We start from the raw sequence: 14,813 nt of genomic DNA on the forward strand, positions 1-14,813 counted from the left end.
ATGTGATCAGTGATTGGCCAATCAGTGATCACATGAAGAGTAGTAAACAAGATATCACTTCCTGACATCATTGTTTACTACTTGTGAATTTTATGAATGAGCACAGAGGTCACATGGTACAAGGGCATTCACAACAGCCTTGTACCATGTAATCAGCTGTGACAAATTACAGCTGTCACAGTATTTCTCAGTGGCTGCACGAATGCAGCCAGAGAAGAAGGAAAATGATTGCATTTACAACCTTTGAGTAAAAAATAAAATCTTTATTACCCCCCACAAGTAGTACAGTGCCACTATGGTAACACTGTATTGCTATGGTGACAGTATATAAAAAAAATTTAAAGTACATAAATACAGTTTGCTTACAGTGAAGCACAAACACAGTACACAGTTATAAACAGCATACAGCACACAGTTAACCCTTTGATTGCCCCACATGTTAACCCCTTCCTGCCCATTGCCATTAGTACAGTGTCACTTCTTTTTATTAGCACTGATCACTGTATTGGTGTCACTGGCAATATCAGTGACACCAAGTCAGTTTACCCCAGTGTCAGAATGTCCATTGCAGTCCCACAGTCCTGCTATAAGTCGCTGATCGCCACCAATACTGGTAAAAATAAAAAATAAAAGCCCAGTATATATACCGCCATTTGTAAAGGCTATAACTTTCATGTAAACCAATTAATTTACATGTATTGGGATTTATTTTTAGCAAAGACGTAGCAGAATACATTTTGACCTACATTTATGACGAATTTTGATTTTTTTAATTTTAGTGGACATGTTTAATAGCAAAAAGTCAAAAATATAGTTTTTCTTCTCAAAATTGTTGGTCTTTTTTTTATAGTTGAAAAAATAAAAAGCGCAATCAAATACCACCGAAAGAAAGCTCTATTCGTGGGGAAAAAAAAGAAGTAAATTTAATTTGGGTGCAGTGTTGCATGACTGCGCAATTGTCCATTAAAGTAATGCAGTGCCGTAACAAACAAAATGGCCTGGTCAGGAAGGGGGGTAAATCCTCTGGAGGGCAAGTGGTTAATATGCACAACTGCACCATATTCTGTGTGCACCAGTTTTAGTAAATCTCCCCCATGGTGTCTGTCAACAACCATGAAAGCTAAAATAGCCATATAGGAAGAGAAATTAGCACTTTGGCAGCACTAGGGTTGTTGGTTCAAATCCCAACCATGGCACCACCTGCCTGCAGTTTGCATGTTCTCCCTGTGCCTGCGTGGGTTTACTCCATGTACTCCGCTTTCCTCCCACACTCCAAAGACATGTTGGTATGTTAATTGGCTCCTGTCTAAAATGGCCTTGGCATGTGTATGTATGAATGTGAGCTGTAGATTATACACTCCTTGAGGGTTAGGGACTAATGTACAATATATACAGTTATATATGTAAAGCGCTGCGTACATTGATGGCACTATATAAGTACCTGTAATAAACAAAAAATAAATGGGACTTTACCTGCTGGTTTAGAAGAATAAAAAGTTATTTTTCAGATGCACAATGGTGTTAAACTGTGCACATGGAGGATGCCTGCAGCTGTAATATAGGACATTTATGCAGGAAATGTAACTGGGATCTCTAGATTATGTTTTTTTTTCAACTTAAACCATGCCATTGCTCCAGCTATCATATCTTATAGTACCTATGCATAAAGGCTGTTTAAAGCTCTATATTGCTTCCTTTCCCATGTCACAGATCTCTAGCAATCCTTAAACAGCAGATGTGAAAGTCAGTGTAAAAAGACTTATTTTCACTTTTTGGTCAAGAGATATGAATAGGAGACTGGACAAACAATTCCAAACAGTGCAATGGCTAGAACAACTTGATTTGCAGTACAATAATCTGCACCATTGAACTATTTATTGGCTAATTATTGAACAAGCTGCTGTATTGCAGAACTTCTGTCAAACAGCTAAACACATAGTTGAAATACATATATGTAAATATATACTGTAGCACAGTGCAGCACAGAGGCTAAATGGTTAGCACTTCCACCTAGCAGTACTAGGGTCATTGGTTTGAATCCCAGCCATAGCACCACCTGACTGAACTTTGCATGTTCTCCCTGTAACTGCGTGGGTTCCCTCCAGGTACTCCAGTTTTCTCTCACATTCCAAAGACATGCTGGTAGGTTAATTGGATTGGCCCTAGTACAGGGCTTGAAATTTCCACTCGCCTGCTCGCATTTGGCTAGTGAAAATAACATGTGGGCAAGTGTGTCCCAGGCGCCGCATCAGAGGGCGGGGGGCGGGTGCTATCAGCAGCACCAACCTGCCCCGAGCACTGTGTTGAGGGGGGCACACTACGGGTGCCGCTCCTCAGTGACCGGAGTGATTGCAGTTTCACTCCTGTCACAGGGAGCAGCTGCTGACACTTGCTGGAGGGAGGACTAGGCTTTCTCCTCCCTCCTGCCTGCAGGGGGCAATAGACAGCCGGCACTAAGGAGTGAAGGCAGAGTGTCCTTCCTCTCTCCCCTTGTCATGTGACTTATCACATGACCGAAGGAGGGAAAGAAGGAGAAGCTGTAATCACGAGAAGATCTGTGAGTAAAAGGGGGAAGGGTGAGGACACCTGGTGTAAAGGGGGGCTTTGATGAGAACACCTTATATGAAGGGGGACTCTGATGGGGACACCTGATGTAAAGGGGGACTCTGATGGGAACACCTTATATAAAGGGGGACTCTGATGGGGATACCTGATGTAAAGGGGGACTCTGATGGGAACACCTTATTTAAAGGGGGACTCTGATGGGGACACCTGATGTAAAGGAGGACTCTGATGGGGACACTTATTTTAATTTTATGTTTACATTGTTTTATGTTAACCACTTGCCCTCTAGACTCTATTAAGCTATTGCTGTTATGTTTAAATTGACACAATAAAGCTATGTTATAATTGCTGTTTTTTATATTTTGGACTCTTTATTCTAAAGAAAAATGTAATTTCATAGACTTTAAGGGGGCGTGGCTGGGGGCAGGGTTGGAGGTGGACCTGGGCAAGGTTTGGTGGTGCAACTGGTGGAGAGTAAGGTTTTTGCCTGGCTAGTAGATCTAGACTTGAAATTTTAAGCCCTGCCCTAGTACATGTATGTATGAATGTTAGGGACCTTAGATTGTATGCCCCTTGAGGGTTAGGGACTGATGTGAATGTACAATATACAGTGGGGCAAAAAAGTATTTAGTCAGCCACCAATTGTGCAAGTTCTCCCAATTAAAAAGATGAGAGAGGCCTGTAATTGGCATCATATGTAGACCGCAACTATGAGAGACAAAATGAGAAAAAAAATCCAGACAATCACATTGGCTGATTTGGAAAGAATTTATTTGCAAATTATGGTGGAAAATAAGTATTTGGTCAATATCAAAAGTTCGTCTCAATACTTTGTTATATATCCTTTGTTGGCAATGACAGAGGTCAAACGTTTCCTGTAAGTCTTCACAAGGTTGGCCCACACTGTTTTTGGTATGTTGGCCCATTCCTCAATGCAGATCTCCTCTAGAGCAGTGATGTTTTGGGGCTGTCGCTGGGCAACACGGACTTTCAACTCCCTCCAAAGGTTTTCTATGGGATTGAGATCTGGAGACTGGCTAGGCCACTCCAGGACCTTGAAATGCTTCTTACGAAGCCACTCCTTTGTTGCCCGGGCTGTATGTTTGGGATCATTGTCATGTTGGAAGACCCAGCCACGTTTCATCTTCAATGCCCTTGCTGATGGAAGGAGGTTTGCACTCAAAATCATACGATACATGGCCCCATTCATTCTGTCCTGTACATGGATCAGTCGTCCTGGTCCCTTTGCGGAGAAACAGCCCCAAAGCATGATGTTGCCACCCCCATGCTTCACAGTAGGTATGGTGTTCTTTGGATGCAGCTCAGCATTCTCTCTCCTCCAAACACGACGAGTTGTGTTTCTACCAAACAGTTCTATTTTGGTTTCATCTGACCATATGACATTCTCCCAATCCTCTTCTGGATCATCCAAATGCTCTCTAGCAAACTTCAGACGGGCCCTGACATGTACTGGCTTAAGCAGGGGGACACGTCTGGCACTGCAGGATCTGAGTCCCTGGCAGCGTAGTGTGTTACTGATGGTAGCCTTTGTTACGTTGGTCCCAGCTCCCTGCAGGTCATTCACTGGGTCCCCCCGTGTGGTCCTGGGATTTTTGCTCACCATTCTTGTGATCATTTTGACCCCACGGGGTGAGATCTTGCGCGGAGCCCCAGATCGAGGGAGATTATCAGTGGTCTTGTATGTCTTCTATTTTCTAATTATTGCACCCACAGTTGATTTGTTCACACCAAGCTGCTTGCCTATTGCAGATTTAGTCTTCCCAGCCTGGTGCAGGTCTACAGTTTTGTTTTTGGTGTTCTTTGACAGCTCTTTGGTCTTCACCATAGTGGAGTTTGGAGTGTGACTGTTTGAGGTTGTGGACAGGTGTCTTTTATACTGATAACAAGTTCAAACAGGTGCCATTGATACAGGTAATGTGTGCAGGACAGAGGAACCTCTTAAAGAAGAAGGTACAGGTCTGTGAGAGCCAGAAATCTTGCTTGTTTGTAATTGACCAAATACTTATTTTCCACCATAATTTGCAAATAAATTCTTTCCAAATCAGCCAATGTGATTGTCTGGATTTTGTTTCTCATTTTGTCTCTCATAGTTGAGGTCTACCTATGATTCCAATTACAGGCCTCTCTCATCTTTTTAAGTGGGAGAACTTGCACAATTGGTGGCTGACTAAATACTTTTTTGCCCCACTGTATATGTAAAGCACTGCGTAAATTGACGGTGCTATATAAGTATGTGAAATAAATAAAATTTTGTACATATAAAAGTAAATAGACTAGCATGGCCCAATTCATCTACTTGAATACAATTAATGGCACTGCCCTCTTAAAATAAATATTCCAGATGTTGGAGAGTTACACCCCTTCTCAGGTCTACAGTAACAGACCTGCCACATAGGATTCAAAGGAGTCCTTACTGCTGGACATTCAATGTGTTTTATGTTATAGAAAATGCAGCAGCAGCAGGAATCCCCCCAAGGTGGGCATGTACACCTAAAAGGTCTCAGCATTGAAGTCCAAGAAATTAATGAATTCACAAGACTCTAACAGAACTATTACTGTTCAGAAGATTGAAGTTTTAAAACTCAAGCATTTAATCCAAAAATAATAGTCTTACTTTATTTGACATCATTTCCAGCAGAGGACAACTCTCACTGAAATCGTCAATCTTCGTCTTCAAGTCATTGAATGCTTGCCACTCTTTTAGTGCTTTGGGCAGCTTGCGAATTCTAAAGGAAAAGTAGTGAGGTAATACAAGTTATGTAAGCATTCTTTTAGACACGCAAACACAACAGACTAGCAATAGTGCATAAAAATGTTGTACTTGTCAAACTACAACGCAATACTGCTTCATTGAACTAATCAGTACACAAGAATAATCCAATACTCTGTGCACTAATAAATACAAAATATGTCTTCCCAAAAAGCAAGATAGAAATACAAGAAAAAGCAACCCAACTCAATTTAACCATTTTGAAAACATACCCTAAATTCAAGGCTTAATTTCAAGGGGAACATGGTGATACGTGGTATTGGCACCTCCAGCACTGAATGTACTGACAAGGGGTGCTTAGGCATGTAGGCTGGCACCCTAAAATGTCTTCTAGCAACCCCAAAGAACAGCTGCCATAAAGGCTTCTATAATATATTAATAATGTTTAATTAATTAATCCCTAGCTGGCACAAGGTGCATTAGCAGATGCCAGGCAGTGGGACTACTTAAGTACAGTCAGGGAGCAGATTTATCTTAACAGTATTTGCCACAACTTATTTTAGAGTTCCAGTCCAGCTCAGTTAGTCCCCAATGGAGTGATATGCCATTTGCCTGCAAAGGAGGAAACCACTGTTCTGTCCTGAGTCTGCTTGGCTGCCTGTGTCCCACTCTGTAGCTACTACCCCTGCCCACACTGACTGACAGACTGGAAGTTTTTTCTGGGGGAAGGGGGGGCTACTGTTGCTGGCTGCTGGTAGAGTCTATTGATTTTGGTTAATGAGGGATCTATTGCTGCTGGGGGAGGGTGCTGTGTTTCTGGGGGGGTGAGCTACTACTGCTGGGGTGGATCTGATGTTGCTGGGGGAGTCATTTGTTGCTAGGGAGTATACTCCCTAGCAACAAATGACCCCCCCCCCAGCAATAGATTGTTATTGGGAGAACCTACTGTTGCTGGAAGGTCTATTGTTGCTGGGGAATCTATTTTTGCTAGGGGGTCTATTGTTGCTGGGGGGGGGGCTATTGTTGCTGGCTGCAGGGGATCTATTTTCTACCTTTATTGTTATCATGAACAAAATTCCATAAATGTACTTAACGCTACAAAATAATTAGCTGCTCCTTCCCCCACTTATTCTAACTAACCTTTGTAAGAAAAATCTGCACACTTACCTATTTTCAGGGTGCTCTGGTCTGGTCAAAGGATCTCCACTGTGTCAGCCAGCACCATCTGCAGGAGAGAGGAGGGAGCACTCGACAACGCCTGGAACTCCTGGGAGCAGTGATGTAACCCATAGGTTCCCATGTCTCATCCATTGTCGGCGCTTTATCCTCTCCCCTGCAGCGCCCATGGCTGACAGAGGGGAAGCAGACCGGAGCAGACTGAGCAAAGCCAAGTATACAGATCTTTTTCACACAGTTTAGTCAGAATAGGTGTTAGGCCAGATTCGCACCAGTGTGCTCCATTGGGTGCATCACGACTGTAATTGCATTTTAAACGCAGTTTTAGGTGCACCCCTTTTGACTTCAATTTTCTGAAAGTGGATTAAAGATGCAGCATGCAAGACTTTGATGCGCATTCATAAAAACGCATGCAGAAATTAAGCTTCAACCAATCCACAGCACGCTTTGGTAAACCCAGCTGTAGGAGCGGGGAAGGAGCATTTTTAAGAATAGTTCAATATTTTCAGAAATTCTACTTTAAGTGCTACAGCACATTTCTTTAATGCGAGGTCAGAGTTCTACTTTAAACAGTGAGAAATGACTGAAGTGCCTGGATGAGCATATGGATTTGTGGGAGCATATGGATTTGTGGTTTTGCTACCATTAAAAAAGAATTTCTGTCAATGAAACAGTTATTTTATAGCAATTCCAATGATTTTGTTGCAGAATGAATAATCTTTGCAGCCTACTGAGCGTGTAGCACAACTACTTTTGAGGATACTTATTTTACACAATGCAGCAGCTAAGGTATATATAGTGTTGATTTGTGTGTATTCATATATTTTAAGCAGCTAAAGCAGCAGCTTAATCACTAGCCAGAAATCGTCAAACAATTAACGAGTTCTCTAGCTGTTCCAATGCTTGGTTACAAAATGTATGCAGGGTGTCGAATTGTAAATTGAAAAAAAATTGTAAATACTGTGTACAAATAATGTTGTCTATACTATTATATACTGTAATGTTTGCGGTTTTTTAATACACAATTGTCATACAATATTTTCTACTTAAACTGCTATAACAAACCTACTCATTTTTTCCAAACTTTAGTCAAATCCTTTGTAAAAATTGGAAAAGAAAACAAAAAAAAATAATATTTTAGCTTTTTGTTATCACAGAAGATAAAGTTAATCCAGGCAAACTTATGTTTTAGATACATTTGACCAGTTAATAAGTCATTCTCTTGTTTTCAATGACAGAAACAGAAAAAATAAATTCATAAAACGGTTTAATTGCTTCTTTATTTCAACACATTTAATATCAGATTTTGGGTATGTTTTGCCATTTCTTTATACTGTTTTCTGACATTGCTCTCTTTATCTATTTCATATTTTTGCTAGATTTCATGTTAAACTAATGCAGAGTGTTACTAAATAAAAAAGCATTTATATAGGCCAAGACACATTTTGGCACAGGGGTGGACTGACCATTTGGAAACTCGGGCACTGCCTGAGGAACCGGGGTCAGTAGAGGGCCCCATGAGATGCCCCTGGTACCTTTTTCATAGGCTTTTCTGAGTTTGGGCAAGAACACAGGGGCCCCATGATCCCCTATTGCCCGGGGGCCCCATGAGTTTTCAGTCCGCCCCTGTTTTGGCACCTCGAATGTTAGACCTGTTCCCCTGGTATATTTGACCTGCTGATTCCAAAACTGGAAATTGTCCCCTATCAGCTCTAGTTTATAGCATAACTGCCATACACCACTCTTCTCTCTGGTTACTAATCAAAATCAGGATATTTTAATGTAGTATTTTACTTAGTCTCCTTGTAGCATGAATGAAACACAAAAAAATTGTAGCCATAACCTCTACGGTGCACATTCTGCAAAAATGAAACTATATGAGTGGCAATATACACACACACCTTCTGTAGGATAATAACTATAATACAGTTAATAACCTACACTTTAGAATCCAGTGTTTCCAATGTAAAATTACAGTTGGAAGTATGTAAACACTCTCACTATATCTGCTAACTTGTGGGCAAAAACACAAACTAGTAACAGAACAAGTTAATTAGCAAGATCTTTTCAAAATCTGACTAAAAAAATTATATAAACTCAAACATATCTAAGAAATTAGAGCTGATGCAGTCTAGCCAATGCAATTTTCTGAATCAGGAGTCCCAAATAACCCCAAGGACAGGTGTAAAAAGCAAAGCACCAAGAAAAAAGATATTTTTTGTTGGACTGTGTTATTAATGATGTGCTTTTGAAGTTTAGAAGCCTGTGTCATATGGCCACAGTCTTGTGTCGATGGGCAAATGCAACTTGCTTTTAAATGCAGTCTGTTTGAATTTGACGTACATCCGTTTCAGATGCTTCTGAGATTATTCACCGTTTACTCCAGGGCCGGATATAGCCTTTCTGCTGTGCAGGTGCAGTAAAAAATGTCAGGGGGGCAGAGGATAGTGTCAGCAGTTTGTAGGGCAACGTACAGGTGGTTATCAAAGCAGTGTATAGGAAGCAGCAGGGCAGTGTGCAGTGGGTCAGCAGGGCAGAGAATGAGATGTAGGGCAGGATAGGGGTCAGCAGGGCAGGGTACAGGGGGTTAGCAAGTAAAAGAACAGAGAAAAGCAGAAAGGAAGGGCAGGGTCACGTCTGGCTTGCTATTACAGCTACACTGCCATTCTAATCAGGGAATTTCAGGTTAGAGCTGTAATATAGCAGCCAGCTATGCTGTGTGTAGATGGAGGCTGTGTCTGTAAAGGTTATCTAGCACTTATGGTGAAGATGACAAGCTGCGCCCCCCCCATGTGTAAGCATCATGTCTCAGCATAAAAAAAACAGCACTTATCAGCATGCTCACTGCCAAAGCAAAAATTCCCTCTGAAAGCTATAATTCTCCCCAAACAAAAGTGCAAAAATTCCTCCTTTCACTCTACATCCTCCCCTCAGCACCCCAATCCCCCCTCTTAGCTTAAATCCCCCCAATGTCCCCCCAGCACTAATCTACCCCACCCACAAAAAAATCACTCCCCACACACATCTCTCTTTCTCCTCAAATTTCCCATCCTAGCAAAAATCTTTAAGGCAAAACCTCTTCCCAGCACAAATCCCCCCCCCCCAAATTCCCCCTCCTAGCTCAAATGCCCCCTCTTAGCCTGAATCCCCCACCCCTTCCTAGCTCTACTCCCCTATTCCCCCTCTTAGACCAATTCCCCCTGATACCCCCTCCCAGCCAAAAATCCTCACCCCCAAATCAATTGCCCTCACAACACGTCCTCTATCAAAATTCCCCCTCGCAGAACAAATCCTCTACCACAAATCCATAACTCTCTCCAACCCCCCCCCCCCCCCTCCTAGCAGAAACCAACCCCCCCCCCATACCAACTTTCAGCACAAATTCCCCCTCCAAGCTCAAATACCTCTCTTAGCCCAAATCCCCCAATATCCCATTCTAGCATAAACCCCCCCCCCCACATTGATAACAATTCCCCTGCCATGAGGTCCACTCCCCAACCCTCCAGGAGCTGTGAGGAGGTGCGAGCTGTGTTGTGCTCTCCCTCCCTGTCACAAGAGCGCTCCTCTATTCCTCTATACAGCAGATGAGAAGGGATTGCTCTTACATCAGATCATTCATACACTCTTTCCTTACCTGCAAACTATCTCCCCGCAGTAGAACACGGGGGTAGGGGGTGGGTACAGTCAGTGTATAGCCCGATGTATGAGTGATCCCTTCTCATCTGCTGTATAGAGGAATAGAGGAGCGCTCTTGTGACAGGATGGGAGAGCACAGCATGGCTCGCACCTCCTTTCTGCCGCTGTCATTTGTCCTGTCACCTTCACTACAATGTACCACGCTGCCCTTTGCTTCTTCTTGCCCTGAGTGTAGGGATGGGGAGAGGGGCTCATCAGCCAGGCACAACGTCTGAGAAAGCCAGTCTGGGGGGGGGCACAACTGAATTCTGGGCGGGTGCAGACACCGCAGCACCCCCCTAGATCCGCCCATGCTTTACTCATAGGTGCATTTGACCTGCAATCAACTTTCTTCATACCTGATTTTAACATCCTTCAATGCTGCATCAACCTGCTTCATGTTGCTTTTCCATTACTAATGCCTTGTATAGGTAGAAAAACAAAATTGGACCCCAACAAAAGTCTATCAACACACACCTTTGCTAAGACGACTGGCTTACCTGCCCTCAATCTATCCATTATTATACACGTGCTTGTACTATGGAGGCTCTCAAAATGTATAGTGTTAGGAATTGCAGAATAATAGGGTGCCATGAAGAGGCTCTGCAACTTATGTATGTGTTTGCAAATGTGTGTAAACTAAACCCTTGTTTTCAACGTGAACTGTTAGACAAGATAATTTGGTTGGTTGCAGGCTGGTTGGTAAGCTGAGCTGGGAATTTTTCTATGTTGTCGTTTTAAGAAGACAAATAGCCATATCCTAGTCATTTACATAGAATACAAGGATTTTTTTTAAAACTTAATGGCAGATGACTATCTGCTGTCATTTATAGTAAAAATCAAACGTGAATTCTACTCTCTTCATACTTCCTGCAGCTACGTTCTACTCCCTGGGTGCCGGGCGACTGTGATATGATGAAAAGAAAATGGTATTTCTGGATGTATTGCCATACACTAATGAAGAACAGTACACCCTTTTACAAATGTTCCTTGTTTAAATTTTGGGCTTTTTTTGGAAATCAAAGATGGCTACAGGCCGAACTAAACATGTCATTTTAATTAACAATGAATTACAAAAAGGCTTGTGTAGAAATTTTGGATATAATTGTTTAAAGATAAACAGAGATACTGTATAAGTCCCTACTTTGCTACCAGCTGTAATGGTAATGTGTATTGAGCCCTCACAAAGCTGTGTGAAAGGGCAAGGATGCCATGTTGTTCATATTCAGCCATGGCAGTTTGTAGCACAAGTTGGTGAATAGCAGCAGTGGTTTCCTTCTCTTCATCCCCCCAGCAAGCTTCTGGTGCAATACAAAACTGTTAACTGATACCAGGACCTTGTTATCGATCCATTGATCAGACACACAGACCTCTTCATAAACCAATCCACAATTTAGGAAAGGTATGGTCAGACCGGATTTGACCCCTGTAAGTGAGAGCTGGCACAGAGGTGCCAAAAGCTGTAAGTTGTGTGTTTCACCCTCCAGGACGAAACAAAGGGGGGGGGGGGGTTTTGTGACAGTGTGGCGATCTGTCACAATATAAAAAGGATATTTCACCCGGGATTCTAACAAGGCAGGTTGAGGGGCTCCAGGGTACTTGTTTGATGCAGAGGAAAGTGGCTTTTCACTTCCTCATTTATTTGTAAAGTCCATTTTGGGACCTGGAGTCTGGAGATTTCAAAGATATTTGGGAGGGATGAAATCTCCAATCCTGGGACAAGGTTTTGGGAATGGCCAGGAGACTGATTGGTCAGGTATGTGTGGCTCTCTTCTAGAGTCAGGACCAGGGTTCTGGGCTCCACCCTCCAGAGGAGTCCATGTGGGTGCAAGGGAGCAGCCACAAGTGTGCATGTTGGCACAGTATAATCTGAGAGCAGACAGGGCCCAAGCTTGTGGGCTGGAGAAGCAGGAGTGCTGAGAAAGGGCGCTAACCCAGTGGGTTGTATGTGAAGGGTCAAGAGGACCGCGGCATGAGGCCTGAGCAGTAGTGCTGTTAATGAGAGCCAGGAGGCTAAATATTTTTGTTTGTATTGATGGTGGATACCCCTGTGTGGGAAACCTATTATACGGAACTTTCTTTTAAATACCATTGGGCAAAAACAGCCCTTAAAAAGAAGACAGTGTGTGGCTGTGTGTTGTCAAAGCTCTACCCTTGGTGCTAGTTCCCACACTTAGTTAATTTAACCCAGTGACAATGGCTCTCAGGCTGCAGCACCTAGGTTGTGGTCCCACGAGCTGGAATATCTTTGTGCCAGGTGCAGCTGAGAGTGGTATTGTTACGTAAGTGACAGCGTGGTATGAGATTGGCCGGTCCTTTGTCACAAGTTGGTGAGAAGGGCAGGAGTCAGGCACTGCGTTCATCACACCAGATATCGCAGATTATACTGAATTTTCAAAGGGTGCTACTAAATTGTTCCATATTGACTGACATTGAAAGAAGTGCTGCACAGAAATCCCTAAATTTATTGGCCGTGATGATGCAGTCCAGTATTAGAAAACTATCACCAGAAAACTAAAGTAAGTATTTGATGATTATCTTTTGCAAATTTCATTAATGGAGAAATAATAGTGGTATCTGGGGTATAGAGTAGCTGAGTATGATAGTGATTCTACGTTATAATTCATAGAACAAGACAATACAAACCTATTTTGGAAGTCTAGCAGCTCATTATTGATTTTTTCAATATCCAGATCAGTCCAGAGGATTTCATAATATCCATTAATGCTATCTATAACAGCATTATAAAGGCCATAGAGTTTCTGAAGTAATGAGAGTTCTCGTTTAATCCTTTGCAGTTCAGAATATTCTGAAATTCAACAAAATTATTTTTTATCAAGAAGTTTGCTACTGATATCGCATTTGCACTGTGTTTAAACATTGCTGTTCTTGGATTAGATTAGGTTATAATGTATTAAAATACTACCTGTTATTGGCAGGCCAAAAAGTTCTTCTCCTCCAGAAAAAGTAACATATTTCCTCCAAAGTTCATCAAACTTGGCCTGGTAAACTTGAAGTCTGTCGCTTGCTTCTCTGGGTGGTATTCCTTCAACACCAGGTCCCCTGTGAAAATATGGGATATAATTTTCACTTTGCTAAAACAATTAGGTTCCAAGCCAGTGGTGTCCAACATGTGGCCTGTCAGCCCTCTGCATGCAGTCTGCCACTTATTGAGCCCCAGAGGGCAATAGAGCACCAGGCGCCAGAACGCTCTCCAGCACCAGGCACTGAAAGAAAGACTCTATTGTGAGGCAGAGTGATCTCTGGCCTCAATAACTGTGGCTTTAGAGAGAGAGTGGGGTGGTAGACTGTTATCAGGTAAGTGAACACCAATGCTGAGGGGTAACATTTCACTTGGGGTTAGAAGAGTAGGGTTATACATATTAATGGAGGTTAGAAAGCACTGACACTAACTACCAACTGGGATGGGGGGATAGGGTATAAAGATGTTAGATAGCACTGCAACTGACCATCAATGCAGTTGGGGATTAACAGCAATATTACTGCCCACCAATATGGGGGGTAATAGTAATTCCACTGAAACTAATGCTGGGGGTTAATTCTGCTGCCACTGGCACCAAGATTGGAGGTTACAACTGCATCCCTGACGCCAACGTTGGGTGTTACTATTTCTGCCACTGACACCAATGATGGGGCTTTTCTTACTCCCACTTTCTCTGCAGTGTGCATTGAAATGCCCTGTAAAAAATGCAGCAGAACCAAAATTTTTAGGCAAGAGGTTTGTTACAGCCCATTCATGTTTAATGGGCAGCCTAACTTGATGCAATGCACCTGAGCACTTAAAAATGCACTGCTATTCTACAACCTTCTCATAGTTTTGGGGGCCACACTTCAGGTCCTCTATAATTTTCATGTTGACCATCACTGTTCTAGGCAAAACACACATTGTGTAATGATACACAGTACAACTTATTGTAGAACTGATTTATGGTCACATAAAATTGAGAACTGAACAACTGAAGGATCAAAGCAGACTTTGTAGTATTAGTAACATGAATATCACGCAACATTAAATGAGTGTAGTCAGACACAGCACTGGGATTATGTTTTCTCTGTTTGCTTGAGATATACAGTATGTGTGAAATGATGGGAAATAACTAGTTCAACTCAACTTGGTCTGGTAGTTTTCTGACTTTAGATAAGGGTATAACAATAGGTTTATGCATGGGAGGAAAATGGTGTAATTAAATGCTCCATTGACACTGAATTCAACAGTATATATCACTAACCATAATACGTAGGAAAAACTGAAAACAAACATTTACATAAAAACCTCATAAAATGATCTATCATTTTAAGAAATGTCCTCTGTATTGCTGGAAATTGCTAAATGAACATTTTGTCCTGCAAACTCCTAATGAAAAATAGCTTCTAAGAATGTTTTCAGCAGAAGTTTAACCCATCGCAAGCTTAGTTAAACTGAACATTTACAAATTACCCAGACATATAGCTGACACTCTAGGCAAGGGGTAGGCAAACTTAAAGAGGTGGAGATCTACCTGAACAACATGGGAGAAGTCAAAGATCACCGGGCGTAGTGTCGCCTCCTCATACCTGATTTAAATCTCTAATTGCTGTACTACTGTGTCACAATCGTGTGCATTGCACAGCAATAATTGGTTTATCTCCTAGATTGTAAGCTCCG

General features: G+C 42.2%; 1 protein-coding gene across 1 annotated transcript in view; it reads right to left on the reverse strand.

The window, feature by feature from the left end:
* Window positions 1-14,813, reverse strand: part of LOC149452715 (dynein axonemal heavy chain 5-like) — a 401,888-nt gene that overhangs the window by 260,811 nt on the left and 126,264 nt on the right. The window contains exons 30-32 of the mRNA XM_089689046.1: window positions 13,074-13,210; window positions 12,794-12,956; window positions 5,201-5,312 (exon numbers count right to left, since the gene is read on the reverse strand). Of these exons, the coding sequence (XP_089545172.1) occupies window positions 5,201-5,312; window positions 12,794-12,956; window positions 13,074-13,210 (412 nt within the window). The remainder of the gene's footprint in view (window positions 1-5,200; window positions 5,313-12,793; window positions 12,957-13,073; window positions 13,211-14,813) is intronic.

Source organism: Staurois parvus, unplaced genomic scaffold (assembly GCF_062004578.1).
Source record: "Staurois parvus isolate SC_StPar_1 unplaced genomic scaffold, SC_StPar_1.0 ptg000468l, whole genome shotgun sequence".
Lineage (NCBI taxonomy): Eukaryota > Metazoa > Chordata > Amphibia > Anura > Ranidae > Staurois > Staurois parvus.